Source organism: Lutjanus erythropterus, chromosome 15 (genome assembly GCF_056507025.1).
Source record: "Lutjanus erythropterus isolate fLutEry1 chromosome 15, fLutEry1.hap2, whole genome shotgun sequence".
Taxonomy (NCBI): Eukaryota; Metazoa; Chordata; class Actinopteri; order Lutjaniformes; family Lutjanidae; genus Lutjanus; species Lutjanus erythropterus.
In genome coordinates this window covers 20107173-20129397 of record NC_139331.1, presented here as the reverse complement: position 1 = coordinate 20129397, position 22225 = coordinate 20107173, and the positions used below count along the sequence as shown (strand labels likewise).

Genomic DNA, 22225 nt, shown 5'->3' with positions numbered 1-22225 from the left:
TGCCTCAGCACAGAGCAATATAACTCAACAGCACCACAAACAGCCTCAGAAATCACCAGAAAGTTGAACCAACACCTCCCTAGAACAAAACTTTAACGTTACAATGAAATTAGACTTAATTTCAGGGGTGTTGTAAACAGTTTAACAGTAAGAGGCTAGCTAGCTATTCGTTGCAACATACCGAACTGGCACGGCGGCGCAAACGGGGCCTGAATAGCACTCCAGTAGGGTTAACGTCGGTTAAGCTAGCTAGGTGAGCTACGACGTCAATGATTCGTCATCTTCGGTTTCCTTGTTGGTTGGAGTTTACCTGTAACTTGTCGCGTTTTTATGACATCGACGTGAACACCGCTGTTTGGAGTACTGAGAAGCTGAGCTGCTCTTCGGTAAGTTAGCACAGACGACCACTGACCGTTTCATTCAAAAGTAGCTAACGTTCGCCCTCAGGGGTAGCGTCGATCGTTTACCGTTAACGTTCATATTGAGTTTGCAACATTTATAGCAACATCTGTGACCTCATCAGCCATCCTGGATTGGCTTCTTCTTCGCTGAATGACCGTTACGATCAGCAGCGGTGGAGTTATTAGCTATTCCGATCTTTCATCACATTGTAGAAATACTATGTTACAAGTAAAAAGTAATGCATTCATGTTTTTTTTTTTTTACTTAAGTACAAAAGTATTAGAAAAGAAATATACTTACATATCAACAGTAGAGCGAATAGCCCATTTCAAAATTATGTAAATTACTGGATTATAATTACTGATGCAGTCACGTGAACATCACTTAAATAATAAATATTACAGCTGGCAAAGGTGGGGCGAATTTTAATTACTCGCCTACAATGATACATCATAAAGCATTTGTTGATCATATTTTGTAAAATAAGTGTCAATTCCAGTGTGTAAGATTTAGGGGGACCTATTGGCAGCATACAAGCAGCAAATGTTTGATGCTTTTTCTCCATAAATAACGTAACCAGTTCTAATCCATTATCCTTAATTAGTTTTATGTTTATTACTTTAGAACAAGTGTAATGAGCCAGTGTAAAATGCAAACAGCTTAAAACAGACGATTTTAGTGCCCGATCTTTAATATTCCTGCCTGCTTGGCTTTACAAGAATGAAACGGTGTCTGCTTTCTTTTTGATGAAGCCTCAGAGCCATTACACCAAACCATGACTAAGTAATTCACCTAAATGTTCACTTCATATCAATAGCTTAGCTTGTCTTATAAAAAAAAAAACAGCCTGGGCATGAGAAATAGCAGACTAATCAATTTTTCAAGGCTGTGGAGAGGGGAGTCATGCCACACTCATTTGCTAAAGTACCATCTAATATATTGATTTTCATGTACATATTCAATGCCCTGTCCTTCAAATCATCTGGATAATGAGACATAGATTGTTCACCATTTGCTTTATTTACTTCATAACAGTCCATCAAAATATGATATACACCATGATGTGTAATATGTAACAGTTAGGAGAAAAAATTAAAAACAAAGAAACACCTCCATCCAGCCATGTTATTCTAAAAATCAAAACCTAAAAGAGAAGGATAGAGATAGGTATCAAGAACCGCAAATGCAAAGCTGAGGGTAAAACATTCTAAAGTTTGGGCTAAGGTTGAGCATTGAGCACCGCTCCCAAATAAGAATGGATTCCAAAATTATATTGAATGAGACTGATTTAATTTTGATTCTGCTTATCAATTCCTGCACAAATTTTGTGAGCACTTGTTTCAAATTAAACTGTTCACTGCAAACATCTACCGGATATTGATCTGGCTATCTTTCTGTGCCACAGACATGTGAGTTGAATACATGCATGTCTTCCTGTCTCCATTTGTTTGAGTCAAGAGTTATTCTCAGTTAACCAATTCAGCTATTGTTAAAATGCTTGACTAGCATAAACTGTGCAAGTCTTGTAACAGTCCCCTTAATTTAGCAAATATTATGCTACTCTACAAGGACAGGATATTCTCTGTCGTTACAGTAAAGTAGCCTAAGCAAACACCAAATACTCCAGAAACCATAAACAAGACCACTGTCTTCACAGGAATCAAGAAAATGTTAGCTTAGCTCTTTTTTATTATTATTACTATTACTTTATTGCAATGATTAGAAGTTCACCATATCAGACAATTGTTTCTTTGGAATACATTAAACACTTTTTGATTTTTTTGTATAAGTTAACTCAATAAATAAAAAGAAGGAAATTAAATGATGCAAACTAAACCGCCTGCAAAAAAGGAAAAGTTCAGCTCAGTTTTACCACTGGTAAAATGTATCCATAGTAATTAGCATTTCACACAACTCTGCTGTGAAGAATGCAAATAAAAAGTAAAATAAATTATAAAAAAAATAAATTAAATTCTCTGTTTCACTTCTCTTAACCCTTCATTCATCTCTTTATTTTTGGCATCAGGTTATGGCAAGTAGTGCAAAAAAAATAAGTGCATTTTGATAAGTAGTTGTATCAATAAGCAGTATCAATATTGGTATCAATAAAATTCTAACAATACCCATCCCTAGTGAATGTAAAAAGAAAAAAAAAGTAGGGTACTGTCAGTCTAGTGTGTTGTGTGAGTTACATGAGGAAAAGATAAATAATCGTTGAATCATCTACAACAGCTTTGCTCAACAGTAGTGCATATCAACACTCTGAAATCAAAACTGATTTCAGGACATTTCCTCGTGTCAATACCCTTCAAATTAATCGATGTTAGAGACCAAACCCAGAGAAAACAGAGCAGCACACCCAAACCACAAAGTGAGTTTTCTATCGAGTGGGTTTCAGATCCTTTCACTTAGATTCAGCAAATCAGATAAAATATGAGAACTCATTACTACCTTTTAGGAAGCAACATTTAATAATAATATATGTATCTTTTAAGTGCACAGCAAATTTTAAGCTATACACTGATTGCACTGAAAGCAAAAAATGTATAATGAATATCTCAAGCAAATGACAAGCAGACACCATCACTTAAATGCATTTGCACACTTGCATACAAAGTCGTCAGAGGCAAAACATTTGACTCATGTGCACGAGGTGACAGCACAGAGGGATGTCTATTTCAAGATTGCCATAATTTAAAGTTCAGAGATGTCTGTAGGAGGCTAATTGATTGTCTCCAGACTAGCTGAGGGAAAGAGAATATGTTGAGCCGCGGTGAGGTGAAAGTCTAATTTACTACCCAGAGGGAGTCTACACAGAAATAAATGTATTTTTTAATATCCATTTGCACTAAATGTGGTGAGGTGGAAAAAATAAAATCTATTACCATTAGCTTAATATTTCCCTACAATGCAGTACCTGTCATGGACTTCTAAACTAAATGCTGTACACGCTGTAAATGCAGCTTTTATGGCAATCAAGAAATGGGCGTCACTTCAAATGAAAGTGCCGGAAAGTTCAACCCTTTCGTTTGGCGGTCTGTCATGCACAATGACAACATGATGGATGAACGAACTGATGGACCTACCCATTTTTCATGGTCAGCACTCTAGTAACACACAAATACAAATGAAAAGAATGTGTTATTGGGGTGTATGGCAGTCAATTACACAAATCTGAGAGCAACAATAGAGGAAAAAATGGGCCCTTTGCAGTGAAAAAGGAAGAGGCGGGTGATTTATTAGCCTTGCTACCAGAGAGTTTGTATTCTAGCCAACATCATGTTGTCTTGCCAAACAAGGCCAGCCAACAATGTTGCACTGTTGAGCACAAAACAAATCTGCTACCCAGGCTAATAATTATGCGGGCCTGAATCACCAGTGGAGAGGACCCAAGCAGTATACAACATAAGACACTTAAGGAACCAATCTCTGCCAGAAGGCTATGTTGTGCATGAAAAGTACAGATGTAGCCAGAGACATCCAGAGACACAGCACACAGTTTGGGGTGTCTTGCAATAGTATTGTGGGATTTTGTACTAAATTCATCTCACAAATTGCATCGTAATGCTGTGTCGTGCTCAGGGTTCTCTTGCTGCTGCAGCTGTACTGCACAATGATTCATGCTACCATAGCTTTGTCATCTCTGTTCCTAGATATCAGTGTCTGTCAAGTATTGACTGACAACAGTAATAATAATAATAATAACAAAAATAGTAACAATAGCAATGATAACAGCCCATCAATCAAGGAATGCTTTTAAAATCACCACAGACCATGTGTATCCAATAGGAACAGTGATGAAAAAACACAACCACTAAAAAGCAATTTCTTATATTTAGTAGTTTGCTGTTCTAATTTTAGGTCTAAATTTCAACCTGGACTCTATTTTCCTATATTTCGGTGTCCTGCAGTATTGAGGGAGAGCACTGCAGCTGGCAGAAGCGAACTAAGCTACAACATAATCCCTCCTGTCAAAGTAAGCCCTCTAAAAGTTGTTGTTTTTGTCCCTGACAGTCTAAAGATTGTTATTATAAGTATCTGAGAACATTATGGAAGAGCTTTATGAAGAGGATTGCTGCAGAGAGACACCCTTTTTAAAGAGTAAGATGTGTTTTGTTTAACCAGAAACAGCTGGTTTATTGCCAAGCTAACCAGACTCCCTTTGCAAAACCGTCACAGCTTCATTCAGACTTGACAGAAACAAATGAAAATCAATAAACATGTCTTCATTGGCCTTTTTCTTCTCTTCCCACAATCACCAATTGGTTTGGTCAAAATAAACTCTTTATTCACGGCATGTTGGAATGGTGGAATGATGAGGAGGAAAATTTTCCCACTAGTTCAAAAACTTGTGACCACACCTGGTATTACAGATTATAACAGTCTAGAAAACATGCATATGATGATGTTCGTTAGAGTGAGTACTTTGATCTTTAAAGTTAGATCTTTATCTACCACTACTTTATAGTTTGAACAAAAAAATGTTGAGATGGCTGGTTGATTATTGAGTTTCAAGTTGTCAGGTGAGCTTTATTTTGTTTCTTTCGAGTTTGAATGAAGATGATGATGTTAAACTTACAGTTTCTGCAACAGGAGTCTGGTTAGTTGAGAGCAATAAAACAGCTGTTAAACAAGATGTATCTTACTCCTTAAAAAAAAATTCCATCTCAGTAACGATTCTCTCCATAATGTCAGACATTTAGAATAACAATCTGAGTCTGTCGGTGGCAAAAACAAGCACTTATAGTGAATGTACTGTCTGCAGTTCCCCATGGGGAATTACTTTGTAGCTTAATTTCACATCTGTCAACTGCCATTCTCACTCAGTGCTGGACCAATTTCAAAAACTGTTGTCCCCATTAGTCATTTAGTCACAAAAAACAGGGGAAAATAGGGTCCAGTTTGAAAAACACCAAAGTTACCTTTTACTGCTACAATCTATTCATTATATAAGCACTGTTTTCTCTTAGTTTTTCCCCAGAACATATTAGAAGGAAAGGGCTAAACATTTCATCCAAACATGGGTGCTGCCTTCCTGTCCCATGTCTTGACCGCCCCCTCTGGATGTAGAAGTGCTGGGTGATGAGATTAAATGACACATGAAATGACTGTTAGAGCGCAGCAGCATGAGTGAACATGAGCATCTGACAGCAATTTACAGACCACACGTAGCCCACCGCCAGAGTGGCTTCATAGCTGTCGATGACAACCCCATGGCACCACAGAGTGTCTGCCTGATCAAAGATTACTTACCTGCTCTAATAAACATGCCAAGTGAGCTGGAGCGGAGCCGGGGAGGAAGGGGGCTCACACTGTTTAGCGTAAATCAAGAGAGTGGAGGTTGAGGGGAAAGGAGGCTGTGGATGCAGCAGAGCACTCACAGATAATTTCCCTCCTTTCTTTGACCCCCGGTGGCCTTTCATTATCAGAGCCTTCTGATCTCTTTTCGCAAAAACAGGAATGTGTTACAGGGAATGAGAAGAGACAGCTCCTATTTAGAATTCAATTGCAGTTCTTGGTGTTAAAGTAGATCAGACTATTCCTAGGTGTGGTCTGTCTGCTTGCGCTAAATGCTGTTGGGATTTGATCCAACCTACTTGTTGATTTTTTTTATATATTTACTTATCAAAGTCAAAATTTACTGCTTAAATAGAGTAACTAACCATTTATTGTTTAGATATCTTAGGTCTGGCAACCTTAATTAGTGCAATGTTTTAAGGGAGCCTGTTTCTGGTTGTTAAAGTCTTCCATTCACACACATCACTTAGTGCTTGGCCATTACAGTTATTACAGTAAGTAAAAAAGTACACTTGTACTGTATAGATGTATTTATATTGACAAGTCCTAAAATGCTTTGGCTTTTACCCTTTGTCTTTGTAATTTAGGAAATCTGATTCATAACTTTAAAGCTACAGTAGGCAATTTGAACATGCACAACCTTCCAGCTCTCTCTCTGCTGACTCATACCACTGTGCTAAGCTCCTCCCACCAAATAACACAGCGGAGTCTCTGGGGTATACTGGCAATGGAAAAAGATCAATAGATCAATTGCCTATTGTTTGCAAGTTCACCTGCCCTTTAAAAACCCCCACACATATGCAGTACTTTTAGTGTAAAAACAGTACAACTAGCAAACAAATGTCTGTTCTCAGCTAAATATATAAATACCAAAATATGTAAAACCCAGATGACCTTTGTATGTACAGAGTTGCTATGACTGGCTAGTTACAAGCTGGCTAACCCTGATTGATTGTTTGGTTCAGACTGGATTCCAGTTTAAAAAAAATACAGAAATAAATACACTCAAAGATACACATTTGTAAGGAACCCTTCAGTTAAATACTGTTAATGACATGCAGTCTTTTATGAATTTATAATACATCCAATAATTTCTACCAAGATTATAATGAAATAATATTGCCTACTGCAGCTTTTAAGTACTCAAAAGTTAATTTTTTTCAGATTTTTTTCAGTGTTTAAATTAAAAGTGTTGACTTGAATCATCTATTTTTGCAGGTTCATAACACATTCAGGTGTACATAAAATGAACTTTGTGGGCAAATGAGACATCCAACATGGCCAAGATCCTGCTCGCCAGAGCCAACAGGTACTTGCTGGTTTTCAGCATCAAATTCTGGTAGATGTAACACTTAACTTGTTTAAATAATAAATATTAAATCTCACTTTACTACTCCACAAATTTGAGCTATATTTGATTCCCATTTTGACAGTAAAAGAGGTTTGAAAAACTGCCTCCTCCTGTAAATCTGACAGAATTTGAATGCATCATTTTGGAAAGAACAGCAAAAGCATCATGGCTGGACTTGGCCTTGATTGGGTGGCCTCAAAAAATCTCTGAAGTGTTTCCAATCAGGCCAGTTTTGAGTATTTGAACTGAGAGGCCTCCATGAAGCAGACCCTCTAACCACATCCAGTGCAGTTATATTGCTAGTAGTATTTGTGCTGCGCCAGTGAGGGATTTCTTTTCAACATCACTCAATAAATATCCCTTTAGCTAAATTATTTTAACTGGAAACAGTTGTGAAGAGCGTTATTCAGTTACACTCATCTTTGGCCACAGCTGTACACATAAAAAGCAATATCACAGAAATAGAGTATGAGACATCTAACTGAAACTTGTACTGTAAAAGACCTCAAGGGCATTTTGTGCTCCTGTTAGACTACAAATTGATTTGTGTACGTGAGTGTGCATGTATGTGCTTGTGTATGCAAGCGTTGAGTGTGTTTGGGTGCATGAGACACAGTGAGCGGTGGAGTATCAGTGAGGAGGAGGAGGGGAGTACTCACCCCTTCGCTGTTCTGCCCAGTGTTAGCCAGCATCTCCTGCAGGGCCCGCACTGACAGGGACTGCTCCAACACAAAGGTACAAATACACAGGTCTGGAGGAACATACTGCAGGATGGAAGGAGAAAAAGACAAGTAAGTAAAGAGGGAGAGAGGGCAGCAAGGAGAGGAGGACGAAGAGAAAGAAACATTAGTTGAAGAGGCAATGACAAGGTGTTTCGAACAAAGCAGGCTCCTCTCCTGGGTACAAAAACAATGTGCCAGGAGTTTATTCTCCTTGAAATTCCTTGGCTCTGTATTTGCCCTTTGTGGCCTTAAAGATACACTGCTGCACCCAACCTCCCTGATCTAAAAAAAAAAACTTGGCAGATTGTAAGACTTAACCTACCAAAAACTTGAGACAAACTTGCTAAGCTTCTTTAAAAATCTGAAACTAAAAACCTCAAAGGAATTTTAAAAATCTGTCATTTTATCAACATTTGTGATGATTCATATTGACAAAGTTGACATGGGTCATATCTAACCAATGTGATGGACTGTGACATACAGGCAGTGACCTAAAAAATGAATTAATAAATGAATGAATTAAAAAAAATTGCAGTGCCAGTCTAAAATAGCTCCCAACTGGAGTCTGTTATGACCCAACAAATAAATATATTATTTTTGGAAACAACTTCTTGAACTGACATCAGACAGATATTTCTGATTTACTAAATCAAGTGGGCTGTTGACAACTAGACATTGCTTCAAATTTAATTTTAGTGCTGATACACTGTATATATTATGCATTTTTCTCACATTTTTCTACTCCGTAGCACATCTGCTGGTACATCAGACAGTAATGCTGCATATACAAATTCTTATTTATGCTTTTCTGTTTATCTTTGTGCATCTTGAAGAAATTAATTGATTTAAAGGATATTTCAGATGCTTTAAGGTGGGGTTGTATGAGGTACTTATCTATAGTCAGTTGTATTACCTACAGTAGATGGTGGTCAGCATGTCCTTAATTTGGAAAAGCAGCAGTGTAAGTAGCTGGCAATGTACTGCGATGGACAGGGTCAGCAGCAACGCATATTTTAGCCATTTAAAAAAAGAGCCTCCTAAAAAAATCTGTATCAGTTTAAGTGTACACTATATTTAGAATATTTTTGCCATTTCCCCTTGCCGTCGGACGGACTTTTTCGATGGGAAACCCCTGATATGTAAGCTATACACAATTTTGCTCTCTCTGAAGACTCCATTAGCAAAAACAGTAATTTTACTTAAAAGAACACAGGAGTTACTGGTCTACCACTGCCTCACTCTGTTAGTTTGGTTGCGTTATTGTGTGATTTTGCAGAGCATACACATAAACTGATATTGAATTTCTTTGGTGGACCATTTTTTAAGTGGTTTAAATATGTTAAACTGCTGACCCTGTCCACAGCAGTACATTACTTAGTTTCCTACACTGGTGCTCCTGCTGGTTCTCCACAGTAGGGGTGTGATGACCCCCATTTACTGTGGGTAATACACTGACTATGGATAACAAACTCACTTAAAATAATACAAACTCCAACTATTTTGTCTACATTCTAATACTTTCTAAATATATTAATAACACAGCAATAATTGGTGACTAAATTAATTGCATCTGAGACAAGGGACCCACTGAAATGATTAAACTGCTCAGTGAGGACTGGTGCTCATAAATAATTCTGATGACTTGTAACTTCTCTGCCATTCGGGTGTGTTGCTAACGAGTGGCTGGGGATTACGAGAAGGGCTGTCAAAAAGGTGCGCAGCCCGCGGCTGCAGTGACCAGTAATTGGTTTGGCTAGGCCTCATTCCTAAGCACACACAGGGTTGTTTGGCTCTCCTCTATAACAGGCTTCAGATCTGGCTTTGACTCTCAAGAAATTGCTGAAGTTTGTCTTTAAACTTTCAATTCATGGCTGCTAGGACTCAATAAACTCAGTAATAACTGATGATCATAAATTATTCAGTTATCAGAAGTTGTCCACTGCTAAAGGGTGTATGTTACTGAGATGAAAAAAAAACAACAACTCAGAAGCCAGTGCAAAGAGAAGATACTGAAGCCTTGCACGACGCTGGTAAATTATTGCCAATGCAAAAGCAGGTCAGAGGCAGACCTAGGGGCCCGTTCATTACTTGCATCTGCTTGTCACATTATGAAAAATTAATTCACTTTGCTACGTGATAGATGGCACTGTTGATTAACATTACACCGCTGAGATAATGTGTAAACAACAACATTTAAACAAACAAATTAGCAATAGCCCAATAACTTCCACAACAACATATCAGTTCAGATCTGACTTTATATCCTTGACTGATTCTTTAATACATTCCTAATGTTTATGTGTATTTAATAACAATAGTCATATTCACATGACATGCACTGCTACCATCGCTCCCAAACACAGCACAGGACTCATTTAAGGTGTTGGGAGCCTGCCCCGACTTAGTAACACAACCGGCTGACCCCTGAACTCTGCAGTGAAGTGAGAAATGTGAGCAGAGGGGAGGGCTGCAGGGTGATAATGAGCCTGGTGCTGCCCTGTAACTCATCACAAACATTCATGGGAATCTCCAACACCACAGTGCTGCTGCAACCTACAACCTGAACACAAATGTTGTCTAGTCAGATATTCAACATTTATTTGCATGAACACCCAGATACAATGTCTCTATTCAAGAAATATAATAGGAAAAGACAGTTAAAAGCGGTTAGCCACCCCAAAATCTACTTATTTAACTTTTAGACAGATGAATATTTACTTTTGCCTGCTAGAGGAGGAAAGATGACATGACACAGCTTCACCTGAGATGTCACACGACCTTCTTCTGTGATAATTCGCAACCTGCTGCAGACCTTACACTTCTTATGAATTATTCACCACCAATTTTCCAATTATCATACTTCTTCCAGGGTTGGGCAGACATACTGAACATTCTCCCTTGTCTGGAAATAGAAAAAGACTGTCTCAGTGTACACACTGACCTTTAGAAAGTGTAATTTTTTTCCATTCTCTATAGGGGGGCTTGATTCAATACAATAATATAAGCTGGAAAAAATGGTAAAATGATCCTTCAAAAGATCAAACAGTATTATTTGACAGTCTAGAGTATTACATCATATGCAAGCTATTCATAAGAGATCAAAGACGGCTAAATAAAATTAATTATTCCATCTTCTCAAGGTCGTCCACTGTTGTAAATCCCATTGACTTCCTCTTGTTCCCCAACATAATGCATGTGAAATGAAAAGTTTCTTTTAAAATGTTTAATAGCACATTATTAGAAATATCTTTATTTTTGTTACTGTCAATAAATGCTGTGTAAAAGATCAAAACTGGCAATGAATGGATCCTACTTACAAGTATCTTCTACTGCCTTTCTTATCAATATAATCAACTCTGTTCACTCAATGGAGAAAATGACTTTCACTGTTCAACTTCAAAAGGAGAAGGCGAATAATACTGGAAAAATGGGACGTCATAATCATCTAATCTTTTAACAAGTTCTCTTTTTTGTCTGAACCCTTTTATGTGTATTATGAACTGTAGCCCTTTTCCTCCTTTTCACTAACTGCTACATTTTCACAGACCTCATCTGTTCTATGATCATATAAAAACTAAATAAATTAAAGTATTGAAAAAGAAGTATATTCAATCCTTCATAGTTATCCAGGAACTAAAAACACACTGGTCAATTAGCCACGATACACCGTGTCGCACTGTTTATCTCTGTCATTTTTTTTAAAACATTCACATGAAAATGTGTATTCATGATGTTTTTACAGATTTGTGTCTTCAGCAAGTGGAAAAGTTAGAAAGTATAGAGACTAACCAACACATTGATGGTTTTGGTCTTTTCTTTAGAATAAAAAGATCATAAATCATCACCAGGCTTATCCTTTTATTATAATCAAAACATCAGCAAAAACAATCAATATTAATAGATTTAAACAGTTATGATACCAAGGGTATGAATTAAATTAACCAAGCAGCATTACACTTTCAAAATAAATGCACAAAAAAAAGTTAGTACTTACTTAGATTTACCTAACAAACCTACTTGGTTAGGTTTAGGGAATGATCATAGTTTGGTTTACATTAAGAAGCTTTACATAAGTTTACGTATGATAACAAATTAATTTCATTTAAGCCCCCTTTACGTACAAAATAGATAGGTCTGGTTCAAACAATATAACAGACATGACCCACATAACTGTCATGCATCCTTTACATTGCAAATCCACTAGGCAGCACTGCTCAGAGTCAAAAGTTACCCCAAAGAAGAAAGAGTGAAAAGTTTCTGACAACAACAAACAAGGCGACACTGGAGGAAGTTGTGATAACGAATCTCTTGGGAAAGAGACAAAAGCTGAGGCAGTGTTGTATAGACAGTGCTGGTCTGTGCAGCCATTTAATACTTCATAACACGTGGACAAAATTCTTTGCACCTTACTAATTGACGATGAACATCTACGATACTTTTGAATTTTTAAAGCTTCATAGTGTCGAGCTTTAACTACTGGCTACACCACCAACACTAACCCCACAACTACCAGAGGTACTGCTCCGTTTCGTTTGTATCCGTAACGGTAAATTTAGACTACTGGCAACAAACACCAGACTTCAAGTCATTTTCAATGGAAGTCAGTGATACGAAGCCACAAGAGAGAGAGCTGACACTTGTCACTGCATGTCAGTGTGAGGTGCTGCAAATCAAAGTTGAGTTGACCTCAACTTTTTTAAGCACTCCAATGATGCGGTGACATGTCAACCAATCATATGTTTGATTTGTTTTAGCTACTTCCACTTCCCCACAATTCCTGTGCCATAAGAAAAACATATTCTTGTCATTAACCAGTTTCCAGTTTAACCAGATGCAGACTTTCTTGTTCTTTATCCTATGTCACTGACTAGAGGGATACCTACAATACCTACAGTATCACAGTTAGAAGCAGAGAGGCACTGACCAAGATGCTATATTTGACATGTGTTAACGGATTAGTACTGTATGTACGTCATGCTATTTGCTTTCATATACACTTCAGTGGCATTAATGAACTTCATATATTACGAGGTGATTAGAGAAGAGGATTTCAGGAGTTCATTTATTTCTAAGATGGTATTTTTCCTCCTGAATATTCAGATTTATGACTGAATGCCACTGTAATGACCCAAGCTTACAACATGTCATGGAAGTATATGTGTGGAGCAATGTCATATGTAAAACACTGTCCCAGAACTCGTCTTTAATCGGACGTTATGTCTCACTCCAGCCTTATTTCTCTGTACCAGCAGCGGCAGCCTGCCAGGCTTCGTTAGAGTCTGGGAAATGAGGTGTCAACACCTGAGATCAGCCAGCAGATGACAGCCCCTCCCCTCGTGCCAAACCACAGCCGTCACCCTCGACACTCAGCCGCTTTTCACACCCAAGGAGGTCCAAAGCATTGTCACCTGCACAGAGCTCTGCAGAGGTGAGTCAACAGAAACAAGCCCTCACATCCCCAGATTTTATTGAAAATCCTACTGCTCAGTGGTCTTATTAAATCAGCCTTTACTTGATATGCGCAGCTCATAAAAACATTGTGTTGGAGAGGCTTTTTAGAATTCTGATCATGTAATTATCACTCCGACACTTTAAATAAGTGTTAAGCCAAAAATAACACAGTAAGAACATCATCAGTATACATGTGAAGGCTGCATTGTCCATCCCACGCACATCTGCATTACTGGCAGACAACAAATTCGGTCTCCCTATTGAAATGTCTCAGAAATATCACTGAAAATGTTGTGACTAATGATGCACATAATGATATACAACAATTATGTTCCTATTAAACAGCATATTCTCCAGAGCCAACACGATCTGCTTCATTTCGACATGTCTTTTTGAAGACCATGCAGCACATCTTGTCAAAAAGAAAGATTAATGAGACGCATAACAGAGGACTGACAGTTCTGTTGTGTTGCTACAACACCACAGGCACCAAAATGCTAATTTTCAACACACAGTTACAGTGAGAAACTTCACTCCTTACCAACAAAAGTGATCAAAACCATATTAAAATTTTGGTTAATCACAGTATAAAAACTGTTGAAGACTTATGTAGCTAAGACTTCCCACATATTCCATCAGAATCCCTGTTTGAAAATCAGCTGCTTAGTAAAGGTCTGTTCTATTCTGTTTATTCTATTTTAAACAGAAATGGTCAAAATCATCCTCTATACATCATATTTTTTGTTGTTTCTTCTCCACGGGCCCCATGGCAACCACTGGGATGCACCAGTGCAGAAACAAGTACATGATCCATAACCTGGCCCATGAAAACTGTCAGTTTGTTGGGGTTCTGGCCAAGTTGGAAGCACTACAGCCGGGAACTGAACCTGCAACGCTGCAGAGGTGGTGGTGGGAGGGGGTGTTTTTCCTCTGCACCACCAAGACACCCATTTTGAGATTGTTTCTACTAAGTAGTTGTACTTTGCACCATAGGCCCTGAGCAGAATGTGCACTTTTTAATTCATCCCCATTATTTGACAGGAAAGCTCATCTCAATAAGAGCAGGTGGGAGGGAATGCAAGGATAAACAGATGGGTTTCAGGGAAAGAAATCAGTGATTCTTTGATTTACGCTCAATCAGCAAAAGAGCCTGCCAAGGAAAAAAAACTGGACTGCAGACTTTTTTTTAATGTAAAATTATTTTGTGCATGCTATGCAGGCGAATACATTCTTTCAAAGGGGGATAGGTCCAAATTTAATTGTTCAAGGATCCAATTACTGGAAGATGTAATTAATTTCTCGAGAGGCGACACAAACATGACAGGAAAACAGATACCAGCAGCTCTAACTTTTTTTCTGTTGTCATGCTTCATCAGAATTAACATCGTCCTCCACATTAAAGAAACCCTACTGATCTTATCTGCTGTTATTTGGGTATTTTTTTTAGCAAAATTAAATGAATATTCATATCTGGGCCCATTTCAAGATGTTGAGTAAAGCTGCACTCAGTTAATTAAATTTCAGGAATGTCCCTGCTGAATATTAGATTTAGTATCCTCATTCTCATAATCCTGGTCCTGTCTTTTCATCAAGAAAGCAGCTTAAGTCCATCAACGTGCTAGGGGTCCACTAACAGTGACCCAAACCGAGGCGTACTTAAACCTCAGTGGGTACTTGTGCAAATGCCAAAGTGTATGGAAAGATTGCAGAGAAGCCCTGGATTCATTTAACGCTGGATACCAGATGCAAAGGTGGTGTCTATTCAGTCCAATTGGTGCATATGCCAATAAGCTTTTCTAGCTTCCGGGTTTACTTCTCAGCTATGTGGCCCACTGAATATGCAGAGTAGTGTGTCTGCCACTCCCAGTCTGCAAATTCCCAATCAGTCCGTAGACTTTACATTGTGATGACATCACAGGTTTTTAAATTGCTTTTCTCAGCTTGAGGAAGGTTTTACAAACACAAAACCTTACCGAGTCCTAATTTATGTTTTTGGTTCGATGTGTCCTGTCAACAGTTTTATAGATGTCTCTTTTATTATGGTAGCTTATAAGGGAAAATGCTTTTTGAGCCGCTGGGGAATTCTTAGCTGCAATACCATGAGTGGCCATCAGGAAAAATAGGAAGTAAAGCCTAACTGTGCTGGGGGACTAGTTGACTCAGAAACTTAGCAGAGAAGTTGAAATACTGTACTTGTATGAAATAGTCAGCTAAAAGTATGAGATGTTCAAATAGTTAGATAAAAGAGATGGATAAATAGTTGAAATAACTCAAAGGAAGCTACTGAAATAATTAATAAAAAGTAAGGTTGACAAGTAATGGGTAAATGGTTGAAATAGTTAGCTAAACATGACAAGTCGTAGCTAAAAGAATTGGCCTGTTAAACAGTTGAAATAGTTACCTTAAAGTAATGCATGACCAGCTGAAATAGTTTGCTAAAACTATTGGATAAATGGTTGAAAAAGTTAGATAAAAGTAACTGATAAATCATTGAAAGAGCTCAACGTAAATTATTGAAATAGTTAAAAGTTGTACAATAAATTGTTGAAATGTGCCACTCCAAGTGCAATATGAAAACCACAGCCAAATTGACAGATAGTATGGAAATAATTATAATAACCTTATATTCCATAGTCTTAAATAACATCTACATCAAAATAAGTTCAAATGAACACAGTTAACACATATACATAAAAATTAAAAAAAAAGAAAAATCAATTATATTTTCAGCTTTAAAGGCAGTGGTCAGAACTAGTTCTCTTCAGAGTACTTCCCCAACTTAAAGGTCATTATTTTGTAGCTGTTGTAGCTGTCATGCCAAACACCCACCCACTTGCAATTTTTTTCACGATATCTACAGCTGGCAAATTTTAAATTTAAACAAAGCTGTGTGCCCTCCTCACCTTTGCTTCAGATGTGGGTTCCAGGTAACACAGACGGTTTCCGAGTCCCTCGGCGGCCAGGCAGAACTTGCGATGCTCCTTCTGGATGGTGGCCACACACTGGAGCACCACCTCGTCATCCTGCCAGAGGAGAGAGGAGCGTTAAAGCCAAAAATGTTTGACAGTGACCTATCCAAAATAAACAAGACCAGACAGGAAGGAAATAATCTATATTGGCTCAGTTTTGCTGCTTCTCGTGCCACCCTCACTTGGAATCAAAATATACTACAGACACCCAGGTATCACACTCGCCAACCTTGAGACCTCAACAGTAGGAAGGATTTCGAAACCAGAACTTTGAGTTTCAGAGACTTTGTTTCCTCCATTTTGGTGACTTTTACAGAATGAAAATCACAATCACAATTTTCATTTTACTTTTAATTCTCAGGAAAGAACAGTTTCCCCAGCTCTTTTATACATACTAGGTCCCAACACTTCTCAAATTATTTTTTTATTTATGTATTCAGTTATTTTAATTTGGATAAACAAGCAGCTTCATACTGTTTAAACTCTTTAATTTCAGTTTCCATCAATAAACTTGGATTTACTAAACAGAGATTCATTTTTAATTGTGCAGCAGAGCTCTGCTTAATTTTAAGTCTGGATTTACTCATTTTAAACCTAGTTTTGATCAACTCTGATTACAATAATCTTAGATTTAATTAATGCAACTCAGTCCCAGAGTTACACGATAACCACATGGAGAGAGCATTTTTATTTTAAGGAGACTGTGAGGAAATAAGTTAAATGGAAACAAGGAAATATCTTGTTATCAAATTAGAACAATCAACCATTTCAGCAGCAGAAAAGAAAAGAACAAAAACTGTATTAATCAATAGCGGCAGCAGCAGAGCTGTTTTTGAGTAATATCATTTCTAAACCTTTTACGCATCCTTTGGTATCTCTGTGGGAGAGAGGAAAACCTCGATTCAATCAGTGCAACCAATAAATGAACATCTGTATCTGTCAGGGTCGAGAGGGTCGGGCTCTATTTTGCAACACACACACACAGATATCGATTTGTTTGTGTACTGCATGCGTATGTGTGTGTGAGTGTGTGCATGTCTCCTGCCAGCTCACGTCCCACACTAATCTGAGCTGATGGTTGCCATGGTTCTGGCTCCCACCTCCTTCACAGCAGTATTAATTCAATAGATTTAGATACAGGCTGCACAGCACCCACAGACTCGGGAGGCGAGATAACAGACCCTGACAGTATTTCAAACAATGGCACTCTGGACCCAAAACTAGAAAATTTACTGCGATTGCAAAGTCCCTGCCTGGTCACACTCTTTTGTGAAGAAAATAATTTCGGTTTTTGAATGCAACCCCATTATAATGTCAGACGTTTCTTCTGCATTAGAAAGCCCCCTGTATCCAACAATAATGAAAAAGCTGTGTTTCTAATTTGTAATTTCACACTGCTGCACAAATGGAAATGAAATGGAAACGGGAGAAAAGGTGTCAAGCAAAATCCAGATCCATTTTCTCAGAATTAAGACAGGTTTTGCTGCTCTTTCAGCAGATGTAAAAGTTCAAACAGACATTGTAGGAGGCCTTAAGTTAATCAGTTTGTTTCATATTTAGTATGAGCTGTTGGCACTCCACCACAAATTAGATCCTCGGTCTATGTTTATTTATGTGGGAGGTGTTCATAATCAAAAAGGTACTGACTGGACTGTCTTCTCCCTTAACTATAACACATTTTGAATTAATTAACCAGGCAGTACAAAGCTATTCGTGTGAAAGGTGTAAGCCTTGGGGAGACCGTGTGTGTGTGTGTGTGTGTGTGTGTGTGTGTGTGTGTGTGTGTGTGTGTGTGTGTGTGTGTGTGTGTGTGTGTGTGTGACCACTGGGTCTGGAGCTACTGTCCACAGCTAATCTGGCATACAACTGGACCCATCTGCCTAATGTTTTTTGTGCACATTTATGGCCGTATACCTCAAGGACCCTTGTGGTTGTGGTGGGTCACAATACTTGAAAACCCTTTACAAACCCATTTTATTGACTGCTCTGTTTTTTACCGACTGCTGACGCCTTCCTTCTCTTAACAGGCCAGTAGGGGTGACAAGTCATTAACAAGTGCTAGGCTAAAAACAACAGCAGAAGCAGAGAGCTTACCTCCTAGTCTGGTCGCTTGTAATTTTCTAAATAAAACTAAATTTGGACTTATCGTCCCATTTATTGTTTCTGTATAAGGTTTATACACTTATTCTATTATGTTATTCTATGCATCTTAAAGAAAACTGAAACAATATTATACAAAAACACTATTTAAAACTTAACATGATAATAAACAAAAAACGTGATTCAAAACATTGCAAATCTCTACTGGTTGCATCTGGCATTTGTGTAAAACACTGCCTCAAGAGAAAAATGTGACCAAAACTGATGAACAAACAAATTATGGTCAAAGGGGCATGTCATGATTTATACAGCAGCTAACTGGAACACAAGCTAATTAGAGCACGTCCAACAAAAAGGCAAAGATTGATTAACAGCCCTGTTTAAGATACACTTTGATCAGTTTATGCTGCAGGGCAATAAAAATCTACCTTGAAGCAGTTTTAATGGATAAAGTGAAGTACAGTGGAGTTAAATGTCACAGTGAAGTGAATGAGCGGCTGAGCTGGCACAGCAGCAGTCCATACCGGCAGCGTTTTAAATACCCCACAACTTGACTTTAGGCTTCAGGGAGGTGATTACTGATGGCAGAAAGCATCAGTGATGGCTCTGAATAACTGCTGCAGCTCTTCCGGGCAGTTGTGTGACGGAGGAAAGGAAACACAGCTTGTTGTTTCAGGCAACAGACCGGGAAACTCAATATGGCCACGGGATGACTTAAGACTTGTCACCTCTTTAAAATCAAGTAAATGCTCCTCTTTCTTTTCAGCTGTTTGGCATTCTGGTGGTCTTATGAAACCAGCGGGGCCTGGCACCATTGGTGACATACTAGAACTACATTTGTATGTAGCATGTCTTTTTTAAGGCTTATGAAACAGTCAACAGGTGATTTTTAGTGCCAGATGTCCCTCTCTCCAAACCAACCAGACGCCATTGGCAACATCAGTCATTTTACCTTGCAGAACACAGGACGGCTGCCTCGATCGGTTAGTTTGTGTTATTATGACACTTCTGTATTTTAAAGAGTCAGTTCAGATCCACTGAAGTCACACAATAACACAAACTAACAGGTAGTGGTAGACCAGAAACTTCTGTGTTCTGCAAAGTAAAAAGGTTTGTTTTTGCCAAAGGAGTCTGGTTTCAGGGAGGTGATTAATGATTGCAGAAAGCAGCAGTCGGCTCACTGCTGCAGTTTTCTGGGTAGTTGTGTGATGGAGTAAAGTAAACACAGCTTGTTGTTTCAGGCAACAGACAGGGAAACTCAATATGGCTATGGGGTGATGGAAGACTTGTCACCTCTTTAAAATGGAGTAAATGCTCCTCTTTCTTTTCAGCTGTTTGAGATTCTGGTGGTCTTGTGAAACCGCCAGCGTCTAGTGTTGTACTAAAACTACTTTTTAAAGCTTACAATTGTGTAAATGTGACCAATTTCATGATATGTTTCGTCAGGGTGGAAAATCCTCAAGAGCTGCAATTACACTCAACAAATATAACAATATAAACACAAAGCTTTTGTTTTTGCTCCTATTTTTCATGTGTTGAATTAATAAATCAAAGACTTGTACTATAAGGTTTATTTCTCTCAAATGTTGTTCACAAAACAGTTGAAGTCCGTGTTAGTGAACACTTCTCCTTTACCAAGATATTCCATCTACCTGATAGGTGTGGCATATAGAGATTGTGATTAAACGGGCCACTCTAACATGTTCAACTTCATCTTGAAAAAAGACATTTATTAGGCACTAAACTATGGCTATTTCACATAGGACTGCAGATACCATTTTTTTACCCCCAGGGGGGCAAAGTCATGACCCGCCCTATCTGCCACTGCCACAACAACCAACAAAGGCAACAAGTACTAGCCAATCAGAGGCAGAGTAGGGCGGGTCATAAATGCATCTGTAGTATAGCTCAGTAAAAAATGGCTTTTCAAAATAAAAGATTTTAGCATCTCTATGAGTCACACCTCTCAGGTGGAGGGGTGATCTTGGTAAAGGAAAAGTGCTAACTAACATGGATTTGAATAAATCTATGAACAAAATGTTGGATAAATAAACCACAGCAGAGGTTTCTCACCTTTTACTTGAACTCCTGAAAATTTAGTGAAAACAAAAGTGCTTATATTTTTTGTCGAGCATAGATCCAACACTATAATGCTACACAGGCAATGATACATATTCATGCATGTTTGACTTTGTTCAAAATTGACAGTGAAAGGCTCAGATGCACAAAAAATGATTTTTGCTCCCTTTGATGGTGCAGCTTCAAAACCAGAAGTGGTCAGAGTTGCACTGAGATCAAAACGCCACATAGACTGGATGCAATCCAGTCATTTGAGCAGTGTGAAGCAATAAGAGGAAGAGCAGAATGGATGATAACGCCAACTTCGTTCTAAATAAATACAACCACAGGAGACACTGGGTTTAATGACAAGAATGGATACACAGTGGCGTTCTCTCATAAAAATCCAATCGCTATGATAAGATCTCAAAAACTAATGAAATCGCCATGTGTTCCCACAGCCAAGACGCTTTCCCAAGACACTTTCTGTCTTTCTCTGCACCCCTGACTTGATCCCAGGCCAGAGAATCTGGTGAATCTGAGGCAAAGTGATCCTCGCAGCAGCAGTGTGACCATCTGCTAGACAGCTAAAGAGCAGCATCAGTACTATGTATAGGGCCCTGGCCTGCAGCGGGAGGAGGCAAGCGAGGGGTTGGGTGGCTGTTTTACCCAGCTTCCAAGTGTAGAGCGGGAACTTGACCCTGCCCTCTCCCAACCCGACCCCACCCGTCCTCAATATCCCTGTGAATCCTGCAGATCCGACACTTTTCCAAACAGTGTTTGTCACGGTTAGATTTTCAGTTGAAAGACCACTGGCACTGCGGGATGTGACTGCACTCTTCAGCAGAACCTCAGTGTTTCCCACTCTCCCCTTTTCTTTTTTCTTCCACTACTTCATTCACCAAGCAGCCAGCCTCTGTGTGCCTTAACAGACAGCAACAGGTGTGTGTAAGTGTGTGTGTGTGTGCACGCGCGCATGGCTCGATGCATCCACCAACCGAAACCCGAGAACTACAGATGCTCCGGAGAGCCAAATAAACTCCCACAACTCACACGGCGCTGCCACCAATGTGAACTTGAGAAAAGGTGAATCTGTTCAATCCCTCAGCGCTGCTATTTTGACACACATGCTTTGCACATGCTCAGTGGAGATCAACAGGCAGACTTGGAGAAGAGGGAAAAAAGGTAGATGGCGGTTTAAAAACTGAAGGCAAATAAATAAACTTCCAGCACGTTTGTCTCCTTGTTCACACTGTCTCACTGTGTAGTCTGTCTAAATTGCTCTGACCACTCGGGCGTCGTGTTTCTCATAAATGTCAGGCAGGGTGCTAAGTGCAGGTTGAGCTACGTGTTTTAGTGAAGCTTAGCTAACAACATGGAGACCAAAGCAGATACAGTGTAGATGTGTGAGAAGTACAACTTGATAAGCTGGATAAGGGCTGATGTTGGTGACTATCAGAGCACTGGTTTCTTTTATTTTGTTTACTTCTTTTTATTGTGTTTTTTTTAATACAGTTACATATCTTATATCCACATATTTACCCATTTATAAGTGCAAAGAGGAAAGAAAAAAACAACATGCATGTCAACAAAAAGGCATGTCAGATAGTACTGTGCATAACAGCTGTGTTATCAATTGATGCTTCGCTAAGCCCCTCCTCCAAACTGCAACTGTCCTATCGTAGATTAGCAACCGTAACTAGGCTACTGCAGGCCTGTCAATCTTTTTTTCACTAAACGTTGAAGCGGTGTGCGTGGGGCTCCAAGAAGAGCGATTCTCAGTGTCTCATTAGTTTTGAGGGTGGTGTCTTTTTTTTTTGTAGTCTTTCAAAAACATAAAACACAAGCGCACACGAGGAGAATGGATTAAACTT

At 38.7% G+C, this 22225-nt stretch overlaps 1 protein-coding gene across 2 annotated transcripts in view; it reads right to left on the bottom strand.

The window, feature by feature from the left end:
- ryr3 (ryanodine receptor 3) overlaps positions 1–22225 on the bottom strand; it is a 151673-nt gene that overhangs the window by 111824 nt on the left and 17624 nt on the right. For both annotated transcript variants that reach the window (XM_084738176.1, XM_084738177.1), the window contains exons 2-4: positions 16128–16247; positions 7711–7815; positions 3489–3509 (exon numbers count right to left, since the gene is read on the bottom strand). In XM_084738176.1, the coding sequence (XP_084594302.1) occupies positions 3489–3509; positions 7711–7743 (54 nt within the window). In that variant the 5' untranslated portion in view covers positions 7744–7815; positions 16128–16247. The remainder of the gene's footprint in view (positions 1–3488; positions 3510–7710; positions 7816–16127; positions 16248–22225) is intronic.